Here is a 22,697-nt window from a genome sequence, read left to right on the forward strand (position 1 = left end):
ATTTATTTTATTTATTTGACTGTGATGGGTCATAGTTGTGGCACGCAAAATCCTGGATCTTTGTTGCAGCGTGTGGGATGTAGCTCCCTGACCAGTTGCAGCATGTGGAATCTTTTAGGCTGAGGCATGCAAACTCTTAGTTGCAACATGTGAGTTCTAGTTTTCTGACCAGGAATGGAACCTGGGATAGCTGCGTTGGGAGCACGGAATCTTAGCCCCTGGACCAGCAGGGAAGTCCCTATAAACACCTTTGATGAATAACCTTTATTAAATAAGCTCCATGACCCTTATTTACAGTCATGTCCATTTATAAAGCACTTTATTGTTTGAAAATCTTTTGTTGTTTGGTGTGTCTATTTATTAAAAGTTAATATTTGGTTCCACTCTCATGAACCTGACCAGGCTTACTATTCAGACTAATTTTCTGCTTTGCACACAGACTTTTGGACCTAAAAGACTGACTCAGAAACCTAGAAGGATTGGTGACAGGTTTGGGAGCTTGGGGAAGGGGGTCTGGGGCCAAGGGTCAGTTTTGCCCAGTGTTACAGCTGCCAAGAGAACAGAGTCGACCCACCCTGGCTCAGAGCAGCCATTCATTAGCTGGAAAAGAGAGATGAATGTGTTAATCTTTGGCTTTGCCTTTGACCCCTAGAGAACTGGCATTGACAACTCCGGAAATTTGGCTGCTACCTAAGGCTGGCTCTCAGTTACAGAATCAGCAAGCCCGCCAGAGGGTTCAGGGAGCGGTGAACAAGACTCTTTGCAATGTCGATTATTAATACCATTTCTTCTCTGTGCTCCCCTTCCAGATTCTGTCCCCATCTCCAGATTATTCGTGTACCTGAGGGAAATGGGGAAAAGCTGAGTTCATCCTTCCTTGTACTCCATCTTGGGCTAAGGACAGTGAGCGAGGTGCTGGAGATTTTTCCACATGTGAACACCCTTTGTGTTACTAAAATCTGTTATTTTATACTTGCATTATCTGATTTAACTTTGCTTCTCCAAGTTATAAACTCTTTGGAGGGAATAAGTGATTGTGCACATCTTTGTAGGCCTAATAAGATCTTTGATTCTTAAGTCAATGACTTTTACTGAACTCACCACTGTGCTTAGAAAAGGTCCAGCAGAGGTCCAGGCTGGAAGGGACCCTGGTCCATATTTGGGGGTCAAGTGAATAGAGCAGGCAGGGGGGCACTGTGCCCCTATGGGCTATGGGCCAGCAGTGGGCTCTGGATCCAGGTAGGGTCAGTCACAGGCCCTGGCATGGAGAAGAGAGTTTGGGTGGGAGCCCTGTGTTCCAAGTGATGGAGGGCAAGTCAGCAGGGCAAGCTGAGTCCTGGTTGGGATCAGACTCAGGCCTTGAGTTGGGGAGTCAGGTTCTACAGCAGAGGATGCTGAGTTCCGGGTGGTCCATGCAAACCCTCGCCCTGGCGTCGAGGGTCCGTGCCTGCGGGCAGCGAACGCGGAGGCCCAGGTATGGGTTGGTGGCCGGGGGCGGTCCTTCGCCCTGGCGTGGAGACTCCGGGTCGGCAGGGGGCGCTGCGTCCCGGGCGGGAAGTTCCGGCCGGCTCCGGGTCGGCAGGGGGCGCTGCTTCCTTGGCGGCGCGGAGGCCGCGCCCGGCAGGTGGCGCTCTGGCCGCGGCCGAGGCCGGCGGGCGGGCGGCGGCGCGGCGCTGCGGCCGGCTCGCGGGCCCGGAGAAGCGGCGGCGGCGGCGGGAGCGGAGAAGGCGGAGCGGCGGCGGGTACCCCCGGGCGGGCTGGGGCGCCGCTGGCCGAGCGCACAGGCCGCGGCCCGCGGAGCCCGCCATGCCGGCGCGGGCCTGAGGCGAAGCGAGCCAGGGCCGAGGCGAGCGGCGGCCGCGCCGGCCTGTGGCGCCCGCAGCGGCCCGGCCCGGGCCCGATGAGCGGCGGCCTCGGCCTCCGGCGCAGCCCGGAAATGTCCGGCAAGATCGAGAAAGCAGGTGAGGCGGGCGGGCGGCCGGGCTCCGGGGGCAAAGGCGCCGCCAGGCCTGCGGGGCGCATCTCGGGCGGCGGGGCCGGGCCGCGCGGCGCTCCCGGGGCCACAGGCCGGCGGGGCCGGGCCGGGGGCCGGGGACCCGGGGCCCGGGGGCCGGGCCGGGCCGGTGCGCGCCGCTCGGCCTGCGGCGTGAACTTTGAGACAAGGGGCCGGGGACCCGGGCAGGGACCGCGTGTCCCAGTGGCCCGGCGGCGGGCGGCCGTCCTTCAGGCGGTGAACGGAGGCGAGCCACAATGTATGTGTCATTTCTGAGGAGCCTCGAGTTTAAATTGAACCACACGTCTCCACTTCGGAGGCTTCAAAGGCAGCGGGGCAGGATGTGCCTCTCGGCGTTTTCAGGGCGCGGGCGAGCTTTCCTTCGGTTTCAGGCTGAGCCCTTGGAAGCGGGGGCGTACGGCGAGCCGGTTGGGTCTGGGGTTCGGTTAGAAATCTCGTTGCCAGCCTCATCTCTTTGTGTCTTCCTAGAGATCTCAGAACCTCGCCTTCCGGTTACCTGGGTTTTCCCCGGGCTGGGAAATAGTAGTCTCCAAAGACGCAACTCGGGGGCGGTGCACCTGGGGCGCAGGGCTTACTTAAGCCGGCGACACCTTGCAGGACACATCCCTGGGTCCAGGGCTTCCGGCGGGGACACCACTGGTTGTCATAACCGGATACCCTGTCATCCCCTTGGCACCTGAGCTCTGAAAGATGGGCTCTTCGGGGGCTGGAAATAGGGCAGGTTACACTGATTTGGGACGTTGCTGGTTTCCCAGGTTGAACCAGGACACTTTTCTGAGAAGCGCCTCGGAAGTGGACCCAGAAGGCTGTGTGACTTGCAGTCTGTGGCTTGAGCACAGGAAGGACATTTTCATCGCCTTTCTTGAGGGTTTTCTGTGTATCCGGCTCTGTGCCGAACGCCTTAAACATCGGGCTTATTAAATCCTTACCGATTGTCTGTAAGAGCAAATGTGGTCCCGGCTTGACAGCTCAGTGCTTTCTTGCAGGCCTCCCCACTCCCCGGGAGCCGAGGTCCCGGTGCTTTCCTTGGGGCAGGGCCCTTGGCCTCAGGTGCTGTTTCTTGGGTGTCCTTCTCATTGTTCTCCAGCCTGGGGCCCAGGCCGCTGACCACGAGACCACGAGTTCCCTGCCAGCACGCGTGCTGTTTCAGAAGCACCTCCAGTTAGTCCGTGCAGCGTTCCTCAGGATGTGGCATGTCTCTGGACAGTGTTCAGGGAAATTTGGCTGTTTTTTTTTTTTTTTTTTTCCAAAAACAGCATCAACAGGGTTTTCTCTCATTATAAGGGTAATTGAAAATTTTGAAAGTCATGGAAAAGTCAAAAGAACACAATGAAAAGCACCTCCTCCCCTCCCCCGGGCTCAGCCCTCTCGCATGCACTGCTCCCGGGAGAAAGGAGGTCTGAGGCCAGGTCTTCTCCGCACAGATTACCCCTGGGCCTTCCCCTCTGCCAGGAGCTCTAGTAGATGCAGAAGCAAGCGGTGCCTGCCTTCAGAGAAGCTCATCTGAGGGTGGGCAAGCCGACCCCGGCATTACCCCAGGCCACCGGGTGGTGGGCCTGTGGGCACAGGTGAGGGGAAGGCTCTGAAAATCGGGTGAGGGTGCCCCCCATGGAGATGGGGGGCGAGGCTGACGGGGGTGTGGAAAGCTCCGCAGGAAGGTGCCTGTGGTGGGAGGTGGCTGAGCAGGAAATGCTGAGGTTGGCCTCTCACGTGGAGCTGGCGGGAGGTCCGTCCTTCTAATCTCAGGTCCTTTGCTGGGATGCAGGCACAGCTGTCAAGGCAGACTGGGACACTCCGGAATGAAGGGTAAGCCTTCTGGGTGGTTTCTGCTGGTCATCGTAGGTGGCCGTCAACTTCGCATTTCAACAAGATTTCCGTTTGGGTTTCTGTTGGCGTTTTTTCCTAAATGGACCTACCGTGAGGTCACCACCAGGGTGTTTCGTTTAAAGGAAAGGCCCTCAGGTGAAGTGGTGCCTCCTCTTAGCAGGCTCTGGAAAATTATAGAGCCTGACACCCAGCCAATGACCATTGTTGTCACGTTTTGCTATTTTCTGTTGACTTGAGCAGGAGAGTTGCTTCCACGTGTTTGTAATCTCGACTCAGAAAATAGGACCAGTGCTCTGACTTCTTGGGACTTAAGGCAGCCAGGGTTTTCCGAGTGTTAGAGAAGCTTGATGCAGCCCAGGAACCCTGCAGCCCTCCCCACCCAATCCCTCTTGGGACCCGCAGCCCCTTCAGCCGCCAGGGAGATCTTTGATTCTGTCATGCTGCCTTTCAACCTTTTTACTTCCTCACAGTGCCTGCCTGGCGTCGGGGTCACAGGTACCCCCCTCCTCTGAGGGTAGACCCTTCCGTCGGGACCAGATCAGGCTGTCTGCAGTCATCTGCTCCGGGCCCAGTGGGGGTCAGCACAGTCTGGGTTCCAGAGGGGGGCGCAGGGTCAGCTTGCTGGCTGGTTGGAGCTGTCCACTTAGGCTCGGTGGAGAAGGGTTGAACCTGGAAGGCCAGGAAGGCTGCTGGAGTCGGGGTAGGGGGAGGCTCCTCGGTGTCTTCCAGATGTAATGGGAAGGCAGGGAGCAAGTGGAGCCAGACGGCTTAGGGAGCTCCCGGGGTGAGCTGTGGGCAGGGCAGGCTCGGAGAAGAGGCCTTGCAGGGGAGCTGAGAGGGGCCTGTTGTGAGGACTTGCGCCGTGGGGTGTGCAGTGCTGGGCCGCTTTGGGGAGCAGTGAGCCTGATTCTGGCGCGTCTGCAGTTCCGGGGGTCAGCGCGGGCGTGCTTCCTCCCAGCAGGCACACCGCGTGGGGGGAGCTGAAGCCTTAACCTTCCTGGAGGCCAGACACCCCTCTTGCCTGATGAGCGGAAGTGACAGGCTGGTGGCCGTGGGCTGGAGTCAGGCCATAGATGTGTGTGAGCCACGTGTGTTCTTGGAGAAAAACGAATTGATGGTCATTATTTAAAAATCGGGAGATCATTCACCAATCTCGGGTTTCTGGTTCTTTTGAAAAGCGAACAGCCCTAGTAACCCTGAGCCCTGATGCTGCGAGCCGCTCTGGCGGGGCCACCCCCCTCGCTGCCACCCCAGCACCCACGCCCGCTTCCCACTCAGACTAGCAGCATTCCAGTGTGCGTCCCTTTCCTTGCAGAAACCACCACTCGTGTTTGTTTGCTTTTTATCTGGACTTTGAAGTCTTTGCTCCGTTCCTTCACGGGTTCGTTCCTCCATCCCTTTGCTCGGCACTGATCGAGGGGTCAGCGCCTGGGGTCTGGTGCTGTGCTGGGCTCTGGGGAATGGGGGTGATCTCAGGGGACACGTTGCAGTCACACAGGCCTTAGCTCTGGCAGAGTTGGGGGTGCTGGGGTGTTACCAGGGATCGCATCAGACTTTTGGTGGAACCGTGAGGGGTGGGCAGTTAAGTGGGCCCAGCTGAGGGGGCAGGAAGAAGGGGGTTTCAGTTTCACCAACTGTACTCCTCAGAATCTCTGGGCTTGTTCCTCAGTTCCAGGTTGGGTAGTTTATCCAGAACCTCCTAGAGGCCTGACGTTGTTCTGGTGTTCAGGATGCAAAAAGGATTTCTGTCTCCAGGGCCATAGGATCCATCTGGAGTAGATGTAAATTTTGCAGGGGTTTCTCGTTTTTTTTTTTTTTTTAAAGGCGGGTGGTTCTTTCCCTGCCGTGTACTCCTAGCAGACCCTGGGGGTCTGTCCAGGACCTTCATCCATCACCAAGCCCTCTGGCGGCTCTTTCGGCTCCTTGTGGCTTCAGGCTGCTCCGTGGGGCGCTGACTGAAGCGGTGGTGGACTCGGCCAGCACCCTGCCTCAGGGCAGAATAAGTACAGTGTCTCAGACTCAGGAGTTGAGTTTTTCAGATGTGCAAAGATGCTTTCCTTAAAAAGAAATTTTACCTTGTTTGCGGTCATAGTAACTTGTTGTGACTGTGTATTTTCTCAGAACAGATGAAAAGTACAAGCCCAGCTCTCACAGGAGGCTGCAACTTTTGGCCAGGAGAGTGTCCTCCTAGATCAGTTTTAAAAGTCCTCAAATCTTATTACTTCCTTTACCCCTGCGAGTATTGATTCTTGTGCTCAAAATGTATCCAGTCAATAAATAGCAACACTTTCAGGGCACCTGCGGTCATTGACTGCCTCCCTTCCATGGCCCTCCTCATGGGAGACACCATGTGCCCCTCGCAGTGGCCTGGACCCCGTTGGGCCTGGCCTTCCCGCTTCCTGGACCAGGGATAACATCAAAACGGTCTTGAACCTGTGTACAGTTTCTGTAGTCTCTGTCCAGAGTGCATCGACAGATGACCTCATTTCAGTGATCCCCATGAGTCCTGGGGGCCAGAGCAGGGCCAGTGAGCCCCGCTTTCCCCCCGAGGGTGGCTGAGGCCCAGGAAGGCTGATGATTTGCCCAGGGTCACAGCGCACCTGTGCCCCAGCTCCACCAGCCCCTTTAGGGAGCATTGCTTAGAGCTTCCTAATTGCTGGAGACATAGTAGCTTAATCTGATTGTTCATGTTTCTAAGTTTCTTTTCTGTTTTTTTTTTTTATTTTTAAATCCTGTTACATTAGGGTAGGCCCAATGCAGTCTTTGGGCTTCCCTGGTGACTGAGTCAGTAAAGAATCCACCTGCAATGCGGGAGACCTAGGCTCGATCCCTGGGTTGGGAAGATCCCTTGGAAGAGGGCATGGCAACCCACTCGGTATTCTTGCCTGGAGAATCCCCATGGACAGAGGAGCCTGGCGGGCCGCAGTCCATGGGGAAGCAAGGAGGCGGTCACGACCAAGCACATGGCATACAACGCAGTCTTCAGGCTGCCTAGATACTAATAACAATTTTATCAGCTGTATCATAAGGACGTAAGAAATAGCACAGACGCAGGCTAACCATGTTTTACAAAATCAACTGCAGCAACCCCCTGTTGCCTGGTCTCCTGAGCAGCTGTTGGCAGAGGCAGTTTGAATGGGACTCCTTGCAGCCAGCAGCCCTGCTAGGAGGCCTGTAAAGATGAGTCATGTATGAGCTTGCAGAAAAACCATGTCCCAGGCCGGCCCGGATTGGAGCACGCCTTGAGCACAGGGCTGGGTCTTACCTCCGGCCAGTTGACTGCGTTCCTGTTGCCATAACAAGATGACGCACTGCACAGAAGAGCAGCCTGGCAGGGCCTCCGCTCCGCAACCCCCGCTGCCCCCAGCGCCCTGCCGCCCGACAGGTGTTCCCCTGGTTTGGCTCCCACCTTGCCCGGAGGCTGCTGTAGGATTTAAAACCAAAGAAAGAAGAAAACCAGTTTGTGAATTACCGAGGGATCTGTCATCTGAGTTTGTGCTCATCTGTCAGGCCATTTGACCTTTTGGACCGTTGTGACCTCGGGAGGGTCTTTCTTTTTGGGTCTCGTTTTCTCCATCTGTGCCATGAAAGGGGAGAAGAGGGAATCTAAAATTAATGCATCGTTGTTTTGTTTTAAAGCAGGCCTGTATTCTTTTTTAAGTTTACTTGTGAGGTTTTTTTTTTTTTTACTTTTTAAAAAATTTTTATTTATTTATTTATTTTACTTTTTATTTGATATTGAAGTCCAGTCGATTAACAGTGTTGTGATGGCTTCAGGTGGACAGCACAGGGACTCAGCCGTACATACTTCATACATGTGTCCTTTCTGCCCCCCACTCCCCTCCCGTCCAGGCTGCCATGTAACGTTGAGCAGGGTTCTCCGAGCAGCAGGAGAAGGAACTCTTTAGTTCCTAGGAACGCTGCTTGCTGACTGTTGGGCACCGCGAGGCCCCTCCATGGGCCCTCTGCCAGCTCGGTGTGAAAACCCGCTTCCTGGACGTGCTCAGCCGCCTCTGCCAGAGCTGACTGCCTTTAGGCTCTTCATGGCTCCTCTTCCTGTAGCAGAGACAGTGCATTCCCTAGGAGGGCCCCAGAGGAACCTTCTGGATCGGAGGATACTGTTTAGCTCATTCAGAAACCAAAGCCCCAGTTTCCTTTCCTCAAGTTAAAAATCAGCAGATACAGTCCTAGTAGACTGTTAGCCTCTTGAGACAGCGTTTGCCGGGTCCACCATGGTGTTGGCATCACTGTGTCTAGAAGACAGTAGGTGCTCAAAGACTCTTCATTGTGAATTTAGTTTAATGTTGTCAAAGGATGAACTCAGGTTTCTGATTCCAAGTCTCGAAATCCTCTTTGAATGAGCTCTGTCTGGGCTTTGAATCGCCAGCTAGGATGGTCCTCGGTGCGTTAGTTGGACCAATGCTCTGATACGGGTGTGCAGTTAGTTGGGGTTCTGGGTTAACCACATGCGTGGATCAGTGTTTCAGTGTATCCTTCCAGAGATGGGTGAGGAGGCTGAGCTCAGGTGCCCGGAGGCCCTTTTGGGAGAGCGCGAGGGTGTGGTGGAGACTGAGGCTTGTGCAGCCTGAGACTCCGGGCCGTCAGCGACCGTGGCCGTGCGTGGTTCTGGGGCGTCAGGATCCAGACGCTCTCAGGCTGTGTTCCTTCGTGTCAGGCAATCACAGTTTTGCCTTTCATTTGCAGCCTGCAGCCAGCATGTGCCTGCTCTGCCCAGCCTGCCTCCGTGACGAGCCATGATGGGAGGCCCTGTCTGCTCTTGTTATCTCTTTCCTTTGGCCTCTGAGCAGGATTTCGGACTCGCTGCGTGCTCTGCTGACTCTGTATGGAGTGGTTGTACAGTACATGCCGTCTTTGACGGGCTAGAGAGCTGGGCTGCTGGTCTTCTGCCGGTCTCTTCCAGATGGTCTTCTGCCAGCTCCTCTTTCTTCTGGGTCAGGGGTTTAAGCAGAGTCTCTCCTGCCACTTCTTCTTTTGTGAGCGAAGATGCAGTGGCCTCAGATGGTCTCAATTCCTCTTTCTCCCCACTGGTTTCTTCCAGGCTGCGGTTTGGAAGATAGATGATGGTTCTCTGACTGTCCTGTGCTACAGCCTGGACCCTGTCTTCCTAAAATACAGTTCCTGTGTCATAGCAGCTCAGATCCCCGGTTCCCGTTGGTCTCTTAAAGATGCCCTTTCTCCTTGCTTACTTTTCATTGGCTGGATGGTTTCAGACGGTCATTTTACTGCAGGTTAACTTTGGTAATCAGGACCCTCTGCCCTCCTTTTCAAGCGTAGAAGAAATGCAGCTGTGAGGCCCAGGATGGTGTGTGGCGCTTCCTGGGCTGGGGACAGTGGGCAGGCTGCAGGCGTTGGTGTGGACTCGACAGGGGTGGCTCCCGGTGACACGCTTACTGTTACCACTGGGAGCCAGCCCGTGGTCCCCCAAGCAGAAGTGCGGTGCTTGCAGCCTTTGAGAGAAGGAAAGCGTGGACATGGAATGAGAGAACAGGAGGATGAGATGGCGCCGAGTAGCCACTTAATTGGCCCCAAACAAGCAAACAGAAAAACAAACAAAACCTCTGGCTTGGAGACAGAGGTTGTATTTATTTTCTGGTTGTGGATAATCATGTGTGCCCTCTCTCTTCGAGTGACTGTGAATAAATAGATGGGGGATTGTGCATGGTCTTGGAATTGGCTGCTCTCAGCCCCTCCTTTCAGTGATAAATACAAGTAGTGGCAGTAGCTGGCAGTCCTTGAGCTCTTCCCACGTGCCGGGACCAGGCTCCGTTGTGTGTGCTGCACACACGTGGTCTCCACTAGTCCTCACAGCAGGAGCGAGGCGCTGTTGAGGACCAAACTCCACGCGGAGCTTCTCTTTGTGCCTGGGATCCTGAGGTCCTTGAACAGCTCAGATTTGCCTGTGGTCGTACTGCGTTGGGGGCAAGATAGGACTAAAGTTCATTTGACTGCATCTTATTTTTCCCATATTTCCATTGGCTGTGAGGGCATTGTTCTCTTGGCTGCTGTAACTTGGGGCGAAATGAGCGTCCACATTTCCAGGGACTTTTCCACCAGTGAGGAGGCTGCTGCACATAAAGGGCCACCTGACAGTTTTGGGGTGCTTGAGATGACTGCTCCCCTGGCTCTCCTGCTCCAGCTCTGGCAGGGGGAGGTGAGCAGGGATCCCTCCTTCTTGCTGAGCCACCTTGGGCAGACGGCTTAATCTTTCTGAGCCTCTTGTGCTTCTGTTGTCACCTGATGGGGAGGACAGACCCATCTCCACGCCCTTTCTGACACTGATTCTTTGTGAGTCTCATCTGCAGTATCAAGGGGGATGTGAGTTGGGGTCGTTGGTTTTTAATGACACTGGTGTTGCAGGGCACTGTAACCATTCATCATCACAATAAAACATACTCCTTTATAGCTTTCAGAACCCTTTGATAGGCATTCGTGGGTTTTTTGGCTGTTGTTTTAGGTTTTGTTTGTCTGGTTTTTTATTAAATGGTGTTAGAGTAACACAGCCTTTCTCCCAGATGAGAAGAGTGACCACTCAGGATTATTGACTACTTCCTGTGTGCTTTAGAGTTTTACCTTCTGATCCTTGTATGATTTAATTGGGTCTGTTGTTAGAGAGAGAGAAGTGGCGAGTATTGTGCCATGTGACAGTTGAGGAGAGGGAGGCGGGTCATGAGCTGAGGGAGAGGTGGGGCTCACTGGGGAGCTTGGGTTCGTCATCCTTCCCTTCCCTGCAGGGCATGTGCTCCCCTGGGCCCCCGAGAGCCTGGAGCTAGGCTCTCTGCTCCTCCGCCGCAGGGCCGCCGGGCAGCTGGCTCGAGGGCGCTGTCGTTGTCTTTGGTTGGAACCTGCTCTGGGATTCCCCCTGGGGCTTTCCAGCTCCTCTCCAGGACTGTCAAGGTGGCGTCACATCTGCCTACAGATTTATGAAGCAGCTTCTGGTCTCTGGGGTATGGAGGCGGCTTGGTTTGCTGAAAATACTGCAGGGGAATATACTTTGGATGTAAACAGTGAAAAGTGGGCCTTAGTCAGCGTAGCTCTGCCCACCCACCTGCAGACTCAGCCACCCCACTCAGCCACCCACTCACTCACCCCTCCGTCCATTCAGCACGTCTCCGTCCATTCAGCGCCAGTGACTGTTCACCCAGCGTCGAGCTGCCTGCCGCGGCACCAGGTACTGAGATGTTTAGGGGAAATCTGCGGCCTTGGGAAGCTGATGATCCGGTCTGCGCTTCGTGCAGGAGACCTTTGATCTAGGCTTTCACACTTCTCTTAACATTCATGCATATTAGAGGCAGCGTGAGCCTGGGGCTAGAGCTCGGGAGAACTGCTTCGTGGCCCCTGGGTCTGCACCGTGGCCTGGATCAGTGCCCTCTGAGCCTCAGTCTCCCCCCCAACCCCAGGAGATGAGAGGACGGACTCCCGGCACAGGTCGGGGTGGGGGGTGGGGGGTGTGCGGCCTTCGGCTGAGTCCTCCTGCTGCAGTTCCGCATCCCAGCTCTCCACGGAACAGTGGGATTGTGGGCAGGTGGCTTTGCCTGTCTAAGCCTCAGTGCTTTATCTGTAAAAGGGAAAGAAAATTCTAACAGGGCCTACCTTATGGTGTTGAGAGAAGATTAAATGAGATGATGCCCATGAAGCATGTAGCAGAGTCTTGACACAATAAACATTAGTTTTGTCCCTACCCCATGTCCCCTTCTGCTCTAAGACGACCATTTCCTTTAGTACGGTTGTGCGGTAAGTGAAGTTCAGACCTCAGCACTCCAGAAGGAGGGGCGTTCTCTGGCTCTTCAGGTATTTCCTTGTAGGCTGTGTCTGTGTCTGTCGCTGTCAAAGTTGAATTCCAGGAGATAAGTTTTTACAACTAAGTAATAGACCTCCAAAGAGATAATGTATGGGAAGAGGAGACGGCATTTCACTTCAGCTACACAAGTGCCCTGTCACATGCAGTAGGGGAGGAAAGCCCTGCTTCTGTCTGCAAGTCTGCCTAAAAGGGCTGGGCCTGTGCTTGTGGGCAGCGGCTCATCTCAGCCGGAGCAGGGCTGGTCACCCGCAGGTACGTTTTTGCTCCATCCCAGAGACAGCACCTCCGTTTCTCATTGTCAGGGAGACTCTCAGGGTTAACTCGGCCATCTTTGTTCAACACTGAACGTGAAATGATCACAAGGTGTTGCCTTTGTTTTGTGATAGCCGAAACCCCACAAGCTCTTCAAGGGCCTTATGTGCAGGTAACTTACAAATTGCCCTGAATCGGCAAGTGGGTTGGTTTCATACCCATTGTTTCTCCTCCTTGATTAATTTTCACAGTTTAAAATAGATTTGGAAATTCGGATGTATTGTTCTGAGGCCTTCTTCCTTAACCGTTCTCTCCCAGGCCTTTCTGGTAAGTGAGGGTGAATGCGTGCCATCTGCCTGCGGGCTTGTCAGTTCAGCTGGCACGGGGCTCTTTGCAGAGAGGCTAAAGCCCAGTCAACCCTTTTCACGTTCTCCAACCTTTCGGTCCAGGAGCTAAAAAACCTCTCATTTAATTACCATCACCAAACGAATTTGTGCTTCTGCCTCAGCTTGTCAGAGGGCACCTTACAAATACTATTTCTCTGAGCTCATCAGAAACCCAAGGCACAGATCATAAGCATGCTTTCCTGTAAGAGCTATCCTTGCTTTTTTTTTTTTTTCTTGTCTGTTTCGGGGCGCTGTCTATTAATTACCCTAAATGTGCAGGCTTGTAGAATGCAGTTTTTATATTTGACCAAGCGGGACTTGGACTAGGAACCTGGGCTACTCCATTTCAGGCCATGTGGCCTGGTCCCAGCCTGGTTGTGCGGGGCACCTCCTGCCAGGGAAGTCCTGTAGACTCAGATTATCATGGGAACATGAGTCACTGTCGCCAGCGCTGCTTGGAGCTGTGGCATTTGGGGACCATGGAGAGAGAGCCAGCCTGAGTGTCAGGCCTGACACTGTCACACATCTGCCGTGTCCTCTGGGGCCGGCCTCAGACCCTCCCTGGACCTCGGTATGGAGCAGTGGTTCTTGAGCTTTTTAAGATCCTTAAGTGCCGCTAAGGATCTGCTAGGTGCCCTGTGGACCCAGTGCCCGGAGAGAAAGATGACGTGTGTACGTGGTCCTGTCAACCCTGAATTCCTGCTACTGCTGCTGCTACTAAATGATAAATAATAATTTGCAAACACCCCAGATCTTGGAAAGATCAAATGGAATCTTGGGTGTCTGAATAATCAGGACTTAGTTTCTCGTAGTTTAGTCAGACCTGGGCTCGAGTGACAGTATTTATACATCCCTGAAGTTTTGTAAGGATTCCATGAGATGATGCTTGTAAACTGGTTAGCACAGTGACTCTGTGGATAAAAGGAGACCTCTTTCCCCTTCTGCATGCGAATTTCTTAAAATTTTACCTGTAGTAAAACTGACCCTTTTTTGAGCTTGTGGCTCTTTGGGTTTTAACTCATCTGTAAATTTGTGTGACCTCGGTGAGTCAGCGGTAAAGAATCCACCTGCAGTGCAGGAGGCGCAGGAAACAGGTCTGATCCCTGGTCTGGAAGATCCCCTGGGGGGGGGCGGGGAGGTGGCGGGGAAGTGGCCACCGACTCCAGTACTCTGACCTGGGAAATCCCAGGACAGAGGAGCCTGGTGGGCTGCAGTCCCTGGGGTCAGAAAGAGAAGGACACAACTGAGTGACTGAATACACACACACACCACCATCAGGATTGAGAACAGTTCCATCGCTCCAGGAGGGGAAAAAACAAAGACTTTTTGCTGTCCTTTTGTTGCCAAACCCTTCCTCCACTTCTGGCTGCTGGCAGCCGTTGGTCTGTTTTCTGTCCTTATAGTTTTGTCTTTTCCGGAATGTCATACAGCATGTAATTTTGGAAAATGGCTTCTTTTACTTAGCATACTGCCTGTGAGGTACATGAAGCTACTGTCTTTATTTAGTTTATTCCTTTTTATAGCTGAGTAGTATTCCATTGCATGGACATCATCATTATTTATCTGCATAGAATTTACTTTGGTTAACTACCTCTGTTTCCTGGCATTTGACAAACAGAAAATATCAAACAACCTAATTAAAAAACTTGAGTAGACATCTCCAAAGAAGAAGATATGCAGATGGCCAATAAACACATGAAAAATTACTCAGCATTGCTAACCATTAGTGACGTGTATGCCACAACCACAGTGAGACACCACCTCACGCCCATCAGGATGTCTGCTTTAAAACATGAGAAAATAACAGGGGTTGGCCAGGATATGTAGAAATCGGAACCCTTATGCACTCTTGGTGAGAACGTAAAATGGTGCACCCATTATGGAAAACAGTGGCAGTTTCTCAAAAAATTAAAAATAGAGTAACTGTATGATTCAAGAATTCTGCTTCTGAGTAATAGACCCAAAAGAAATGAAGGAAGGGACTCAAAAAGGTATCTGTACACCCAGTTTCATAGCAGCATTATTCACACGATAGCCAAAAGGTGCCCATCATCAGAGGATGGACAAGCAAAGTGTGATGCGTGTGCGCACAGTGAGACCTTATCCAGCCTCAAAAAGGATGGGCATCCCGTCAGCATGGATGGACCTGGAGGACATCGTGCTAAGGGAAATGTCAGACGCAGAAGGACGACTACTGTACAGTCCCACTTGTATGGCCTACCTAGAGTAATCAAATAGTCGAGACAGAAAGTAAGTGGAATAGCGGTTGCCAGGGGCTAGGAGAAGGGAGAATGGGGAATTACTGTTTAACATTTAATTAGTGTTTAAGTCTAGTTTTACAGGACAAAGAGAGTCCTGTGAGTGGATGGTAGTGATAGTAGCCCAGCAGTGTGCATGTACTTCTGACCACTGACCTGTACACTTAAAGACAGTGAAGGCAATAAGTTTTATGACAATAGGTTTTAAAAAGTACTGTGGATACCAATTATTTTTTAATATTTATTTGTATTATAATTATTCAATCTTAAATATAGTAAGTTATATTAAAACGTTTTTTAAATGGTACAGTATGCCAGATATAATACTAGGGAGCAGTGCTCATGTTAAAAATGATCTCTGGTTTAATGAATTACATCTGGGCTGGGAGGACCTCTAGGTGAACTACAGGTACCTGTGGGACATGATTCTCTGGGCTTCCTGAGAGCAGCCGCTTTTATAACTGGGCGAGCCTGTGTGATCATGAAACATGGGTTTCTGTGGAGCTGGAAGCTGCTTGGCCAGGGTGGACCCCCTCCCCTTACACAACGCTCTTCAGCTGCGCTGGACTCCTTAAGGGCCCTCCTCGAGGGAATTACCCACTGCTGCCCTGTGGCAGCCTTTGGTTCCCGTCCTTCATCCTTCATTGGTCTGAGGAGGGCAGTGCTGTGAGTGGGAGAGACGTCCTGGAGGTGCAGAGGTCGAGGTGAGCCCAGAGCTCGGTGGGTGCAGTAGTCTGGCACACGGTAAAGGCTGTTAGTAAGATCTTCACAAGCCCGGCAGGGACCTCCATCCAAGCTTCTGCCTGGAGACTGTCCTCGTTGCACCCACTGAGTTGACGGCACAGATGGGATTTGCACTAGCTCTGCTTGATGGGATTCCAGGCTCTTGGCCGCACTCATGAGAAGGCATCACTGACTTGGGGGAGGGGCCGAGAGAGGATGGCCTACAGAAGCAAGGTCCAGTCTTTCTCTTAAGATTTTAAGGCCAGGGAAGCGCTGGTAGTGTTAGATGAAACAGTGCGTCCCTTTGGAAGTTGCCGCCTTTAGGTGGTCACGACAAGTCTCTGTCCCATGAGCACTGTGAACGCGTCTATGAATCTGGGGTGATAGGCAGTCACTGCGTCTTTCGATCCTATGGCATCAATGCATGTAAGACGTACTAGTAATACAGTAATACTTCTCAGGAAATAAAATTACATTAGCAGGGTTGATTATAAGACAACACACTCTGATTCCAAATGTGAAACTATGAAGAAGTATGCCTTTTAGAGTCAGGGAAATGCAGCAGGAAGCCTTGATTCAGTCTCTGAGCTGCTTTCTTGAGCACCTATTGCCCTTAGTTCCTGACGAAAGATGCTGGGGCACAGTGATACATGAGCCAGGCACCTGCTCTCCCGGTCTGCACTGAGCCTGTCCAGGGCTCCCCTCCACACGAGGTCTAGCCTTTGATTGAAGAATCAGACTCTAGAGTTCTGCTTATAAACATCACTCTTGCCTTGCCTCGCAGTTAGACGTCTGGACACCTCAGGAAAAGGAGCCTGAAGATCGCTGGGCTCAGGCCGATGTGACAGATGGGGTGACAATCTCACGTCCCGGCTCCACCTGCCGTCTTGGCAGGGTTATTAATAGCACCCTCCCTGTCACTCTCAGAAGTGTTCTGATCTGGAAGACACTGGGGGAGGAATCATTTACAGCTCCTGAGTGCCACACCTTTGTGCTGGAGAGGGTCTTGGTCTTGCAGTGAGACAGCTGTTTCAGAAACACAGCCTGTTCCGGGGCGGGATCAGGGCGGTAGATTCCCTGGAGGGTCAGCTGAGTTCGGCTTTGGTCCCGTTCTCCCTGTGGGCATCTGCCACTTCTTACGTTCCGACTGCTCAACTCATGGACGCGTCAAAACCTGGGATAATTTGGTTTTAAAACAACAGCAACAATAAACATGTACATACAACAACCAGAATGTATTTACCTTATGAGAAAAGTTAGACTCGCCAGATCTTAAATTCATGTTCTTTGGGATGGATGGGAGGGATCTTAGTGTTTGTGTCAAGTCTTATGGAGAGAATTGGAAAAAAAAATTACATGGGGACAGTATTCTTGGGTTAAGTTAGAGATTTTCTTTTCCCTGTTGCCATAGAAAGGAGGATGGAGGTTGAATTTTTGTAAGAGTTTTTATTCAAGTGCTACAGTTGATGTTTAAAGAAAACAACCAGAAAGGTAGGAAGTTTGTGTTTGCGACAGATTGGTAGTTTACAGCCTGTTATGTTAGCAGGTGTTGAGGACAGGTCAGGGGTCCCTGTTCTGAGGACCTGCTAGGTGCCCCGGAATGTGACCCACCTTCTCCGGTACATCTCAGACTGTAGCACCTGGAGGTTGCTGTGCTCATTCTAGCCCCCGGTTTCTGCTTCAGCAGTTCTGGAGTTGAGCTGCGAGTTGGCATTTCTAACAAGTTCCCAGGTGATCCTAGACAAGTGTATTAGAAGGCAGAGACATTGCTTTGTCGACAAAGGTCAGTATAGTCAAAGGTATCGTTTTTCCAGTAGTCGTGTATGGATATGAGAGTTGGACCATAAAGAAAACTGAGCCCTGAAGAATTGATGCTTTAGAACTGTGGTGTTGGAGAAAACTCTTGAAAGTCTCTTGGACAGGAAGGAGATCAAACCAGTGAATCCTAAAGGAAATCAACCCTGAATATTCATTGGAAGGGCTGACGCTGAAGCTCCAATCCTTTGGCCACCTGATGCAAAGAGCTGACTCATTGGAAAAGACCCTGATGCTGGGCAAGATTGAAGGCAGGAGGAGAAGGGGACGACAGAGGATGAGATGGTTGGATGGCATCACCAACTCAATGGACCTGAGTTTGAGTAAGCTCCAAGAGATGGTGAAGGACAGGGAAGCCTGGCGTGCTCCAGCCCATGGGTTGCACAGAGTCAGACATGACTGAGCGACAGAACCACCCAGGTGCTGCTGGTGGGTAGGTGTTGGGATGCGGGCACTTGGGGATGACTGCTTAAAGTTAAGTACAGAGAGGAATGAAAAGGCTCCTGGGGACCTGACCTGAAAAGCGGCTCCTGGAGGGTGAGGAGGGAACAGTTTATGAGCGCCGATGCCGGGAGCTGTGCTGTGTGTATTTAATCCCACTAGCAGCACTGCGGGCAGCTGAGAGTGACTTCATTTTACAGATGAGAAAACTGAGGTTTACGTGACTTACCGGTTGGCATGTGGAGGAACTAGGGTAAACCATTGCCCGGTACTGAAACGAATCCTTTTTAAATGGATGAGCAGCACAGACACCTCAGAGTGAAGAAGATTAGCGCAGGAGAACAGCAGGAGAAGGACGATGTTCACAGTTCTTCCTCTTCCAGCGTGTGTTTTTGTCAGCTCGTGAGGTGAAAAGCAGTGCTCTAATTAGCTCTGACAAGAAGATGCCCAGAAGGTTGGCAGCTATGAGGAAAACTCTGATGAATCTCACACACAGCGTATATTGTGCCCTGAGATATTAGCTAATTGATTAGTTTGATTTATTTGTCACCGTGATTAGCAAGACAGTTTAAAACTAAGCATCTAGGACTTGAGAACCAGACTCTAAAACTGAAATTTTGTTTAAAGTCACACAGTAGTCAACTTTAGTACTTTAAAAACATCATGGTAATTTTTTTTTTTTTAAACAAGCTTCTGACTTGTCTTAATGTGTAAGTGTTGTGGTTACACATAGACACATCCATTTCAGCCCTCCTTTTCTGGATTCTCTGCTCTTCCAGACTCTCAGTTTTGGAATATCCTAGGGCTGAGTCCTCCAGTCTCTTCCTCAGCAATTTAGTCCCATATCTTTTTTTTTGTTTGTTTTAAAATTTTTATTGGAGTATAATCTACAATGTTGTTAGTTTATTGCTGACAGCAGAATGAATCAGTCATGAAAGTGAAAGTCGCTCAGTCATGTCTGACTCTTTTCGACTCCATGGACTCTATAGTCCATGGAATTCTCCAGGCCAGAATACTGGAGTGGGTAGCCTTTTCCTTCTCCAGGGGATCTTCCCAACCCAGGATCGAACCCAAGTCTCCCCGCATTGCAGGCAGATTCTTTACCAGCTGAGCCACAAGGGAAGCCTGAATCAGTCATATGTATACATATCCCCACTCCTTTTTTTAGATTGCATTCTCTTTTAGGTCACCACAGATGGTGGAGTAGAGTTCCCTGAGCTATATATACAGCAGTTTCTCATTAGTTAACCTGTTCACACATAGTATTGTGTATGTCGGTCCTTATATCCCAATTCATCCTATCTCCTCTCCCCTTCTTGGTAACCATAAGTTTGCTCTCTACGTCTGTGCTAGTCCCGTGTCTGTAAGTGCCATCTAAATACTGGTCATCCCCAAATGTGCGTGTGCAGCCCCTGACTGTCCCCTGACCTGCAGACTGCCCACTCACATCTCCACTTAGATGTCTTGTCAGCATCAGACTCGATGTGTCTAAACTAAACCAGGGCTTAGTTTAGGTGGTGCTTCACCACCTTAACTTCCCGCCTCACTGGCTTCTCCCAGGGTATCCATGACAGTGCATAATGTCATTTTTTAAAAGAGGTTTTTTGTTTGTTTAAATGTTTATTTGGCTTTGCCAGGTCTTAGTCGTCGCACATGGGATCGTCTTCATCGCAGCAGGCAGGAGCTTTAGTTCTGGCACGCGGGATCTAGTTCCCTGACCAGGGGTTGAACCCAGGCCCCCTGCGTTGGGACCGCGGAGTCTCAGCCGACAGACCACAGGGAAGTCACTAAATAATGACATTTTTGGCCTAACTGACCAGGCCCATAAAATCCAGCGTCCTCTCGGACTCTCGTCGCCCACACCTGACCACCCGCGGGTCCCCTGGGCTTCCCCCAGGTGTGCCCAGCCTCCCGGCTCTCACCATCTCTGCTGACTTGTGCTCCAGCTGGCGCCGCCCTGGTGCCCTCCTGACTGGCTTCTGCCCACCACCCCCCCACCCCTCATGGCTGTCCAGTCTTCGTTCAGCAGCCAGAGCGTGAATTAGATTGAACCAGGCCAGGTCCAGGCCGTCCATAGCTCCCCTTTGCACCGTGACTGAAAGCCAGAGTCCTCCCTGGCCCGCCCTCATCCCTGTCCCTGGCGTTCTCCCCCGCGGCTCGGTGGCCTGAGCTTCTCCCCTGGGCCCCCGTTTTTGGAGGATCCCACGCCTGCCTCCGGCCCTGCGCTTGCTCCTCCCTCTGCCTGGCGCGCCCCTGCCCCAGGCAAGGGAGTGATGCCTCCCACCCCCCAGGGAGCCAAGAGCGGGGCTCAGAGCCTGGGCGACCCTGGCTCCTGGGGCACGTGGCCCCGGGGTGGGGGTGGTGGGCTTCGCGCAGGGAGCGCGCAGCTCCTCTCAGAGCTGCCGGGGTGACTGTGACGGCGCCCCTCCTGCCCCGCAGGCCTCCGCTCCCAGGGCCCCGGGCCTGTCCTGTTCTGCTGTCTAACGTGAGGTTCCTTTGCTGCTTCCTCGTGTGCTCTTCCCGCTTGTCGGGAGCAGAGCTCCTGTCGGCTCAGGAGGCACAGGGGACGCTCAGAGTTCGCCCAGGCGCGCGCTGGGCGTGGCTTCCGCCTCAGTGGGGCAGGCTGTGCCTCTCTAAACCCGGGAGGGCCCTCCCTGGAGGCCGCTGCCGTGGCTCCCGCCAGCCCCGCCCGTGCTGAGGCTGCCTGCTCACGATGGGTGACATCTCCCGGTGGGCCGCTGTGCAGGGCAGGAGCCCACAGATCCTGGGGGCTTCGAGGGTGGGAGGAAGGTGATGGGAGCCTTTCCCCAGTGAGGGCGTTGCCTCTTCTGACCCTGTCACATTCCAGCCGAAGCAGAGATTGTGGGTCCCCTTGATGGATACCCGTTGACAGTCTGCCAGATGTTGACCATTCGGTCTCCCCTGCTTTACTGCAGAGGAAGGAGGTGGGACTCAGCGCAGGCAGGCTCACAGGAGCAGGTTCTCACTGGGCACTGAGTCTGCGGCTAAAGAAAAGGCTCCTGAGAGGGGATGTGGGAGAGGAAGTTGGGGGGGCTGGACTCCCAAAGGCCTCAAGTGCCTTTCACTCCGGGAGGTGACTTCCTCTTTTGGGTCTTCCAGGAAGCATCAAAGCTCAGGAGGTGTTCTCCGCACATACTTAGATTTTCCCTTGAGTAGTCCATGTAATTGTGAAATAAGTCACAAGGAGAAAATTACTGTTTTTGTTCACTTAAAAAAATAGTTTATTTCTCTCAGTTCCAGGTGGATTTGATAAAGTTGAGGGTGTGGGCTTCCTCCCTTCCATGTCCTCCAGGCTCGTTCCTGGTTTGTCATGACTTCAGAAAGAACAGCGAACAAGCAGCAGCTTCTTTAAAGGGCTAGATGCTGCAGAGTGAGACTCTGCCCCTATTGCCCTTCCTTCGTGAGCCAGCACCATCTGTCAGGGTCTGCAAAAACCCAGGAGCTTTATTGTGGGGGTGCCTTGGAATTGGAGGTTCTGCCCCCAGTATTTTGCAGGTTAGGTCAGACCCCAAGAAAGATGGACTGGAGGACTTCACAGTTCATTCTGTCGAGTGTCACTTCTGGGCCTGCCTGGACAGAAACAAAGCCATCTTGTGTGGGATGCAGTATCGTGTTCAGTGAGGATTAGCACTTTGTTGTTGTTGACATGCCCCTCCCGGAGTAAGGCAGCTGGCTAACTGTGGAAAAACACCAGCCTGAGATCCAGTGATGAGGGTTGTCTGTGAACCCTTGGGCAGATGTCTTTCCCTCAAAATGAGGACCTGAGTTTTCTTGTTTTGGAATGAGAGCATTGGAGTAGCTCTGTGGATTTCAACCTTTTGGAAGTCTTTGAGACTTTAATGAATGCCAAGGACTTCTCTTCCCAGGAAAATGAGTGCACGTGCGTTGGTCAACACTTTGGACACCCCCTGAAGCCTGTGAGATGAAACCCTGGACCTCGAAGGCTCTGCCCCCGCTGACCCCCACCCGCCTCCCCCATTCGCATACCTCCAGCTGCACAGGGCCTTTGCACATGCTCTTCCAGCCCAGGAGGTGCTTCCCCGTGTGCTTGGGCAGCTCCTCCTCCCAGTCTCACCCTTCCCTGACTGCCCAGATTAGATTAGGTGGCCCTGCTAGACTTGCTTCCCCTGCCCTGAGCGTCTCAGTGCTGCTTACAGTGGTAATTAAGTGATTCTTCACTTGCCTTGTCTGAGCCTCCCCATTTGTGGGGTGAGTCTCAGGCCACTCAGGCCGTAACAGTCTGAGACTGACCCGTGAGTGTGCATGTGTGTGTCGTAAGAGAGCCCCGGCCTGTGTTTCCGATGACGCACTGCTGGAGACGCGCCTTCGCCATCAGTGGTTTCCGTGGCGCTGGGCAGAGACATCACTTCAAAGCAGGGGCGAGGGCACCCAGAAGACTGGCTCCCAGACTCTCTGCCTCGGCGCTCCGCTGGCCTGACCTCCAGGCTGGCCTCCCCTCTGTCCGCGCTCTGGACGGAGCCGCAGCTCCCACTTTGGAACATTCCCACAGCGCTCCGTGCTTCCTTGTATTGTTGTGTTTTCCTCTGGAGGGGAAGTGACCAACATCAGCCTTTCCTCCCAGCAGACAAATTCCATGCACAAAGCTACACGTCAGCTTCTGGGCGCCCGCTGGCGAGCCCGGCTTCCGCCTCCTGCCCGTGGTGTGGGGGTTGTGCATGACAGCCGTGGCAGACCTCTCTCTGCTGAGCAGTGGGTGGTGCCGTGCAGGACTCCCTGACACAGGTTTCTTCTGAATCCAGTTGCACCTTGCCTCGAGGATGTTGTTATTGTTGTTTGGTCCCTAAGTCACGTCCAGTTCTTTTTGCCACCCCGTGGGCTGTAGCCAGGCTTCTCTGTCCATGGGGTTTCCCAGACAAGAATACTGGAGCTGGTTGCCATTCCCTTCTCCAGGGGATCTTCTCAACCCAGGGATCAAAGCCATGCTTCTTGCTTGGCAGACGGGTTCTTTACCACTGAGTCACCCGGGAATCCCTGCATTGAGGAGACGACTCTGTAAAACACTTCAGACGTCAACAGAGGCAATGCTACCTCCCCAGCTTATGTTGCCTGCATTCTTCTGATGATACAAATGTTTGTAAGTGAAACTTTATTTGCGCTAAGGGAGTAGGTTGTTTACCAGA

At 52.8% G+C, this 22,697-nt stretch overlaps 1 protein-coding gene across 3 annotated transcripts in view; it reads left to right on the forward strand.

Annotated features, from left to right (window-relative positions):
- Positions 1 to 1,854: 1,854 nt before the first annotated feature.
- Positions 1,855 to 22,697, forward strand: part of LOC133064366 (rap guanine nucleotide exchange factor 1) — a 136,710-nt gene continuing 115,867 nt past the window's right edge. For 2 of the 3 annotated variants that reach the window (XM_061154349.1, XM_061154355.1), the window contains exon 1: positions 1,855 to 1,961. In XM_061154349.1, the coding sequence (XP_061010332.1) occupies positions 1,901 to 1,961 (61 nt within the window). In that variant the 5' untranslated portion in view covers positions 1,855 to 1,900. Of the gene's footprint in view, positions 1,962 to 3,798; positions 3,821 to 22,697 lie in introns of those variants that run through there. The other variant, XM_061154351.1, reaches the window with a different exon arrangement.

This window comes from Dama dama, chromosome 11 (genome assembly GCF_033118175.1).
Source record: "Dama dama isolate Ldn47 chromosome 11, ASM3311817v1, whole genome shotgun sequence".
NCBI classification, from domain to species: Eukaryota; Metazoa; Chordata; class Mammalia; order Artiodactyla; family Cervidae; genus Dama; species Dama dama.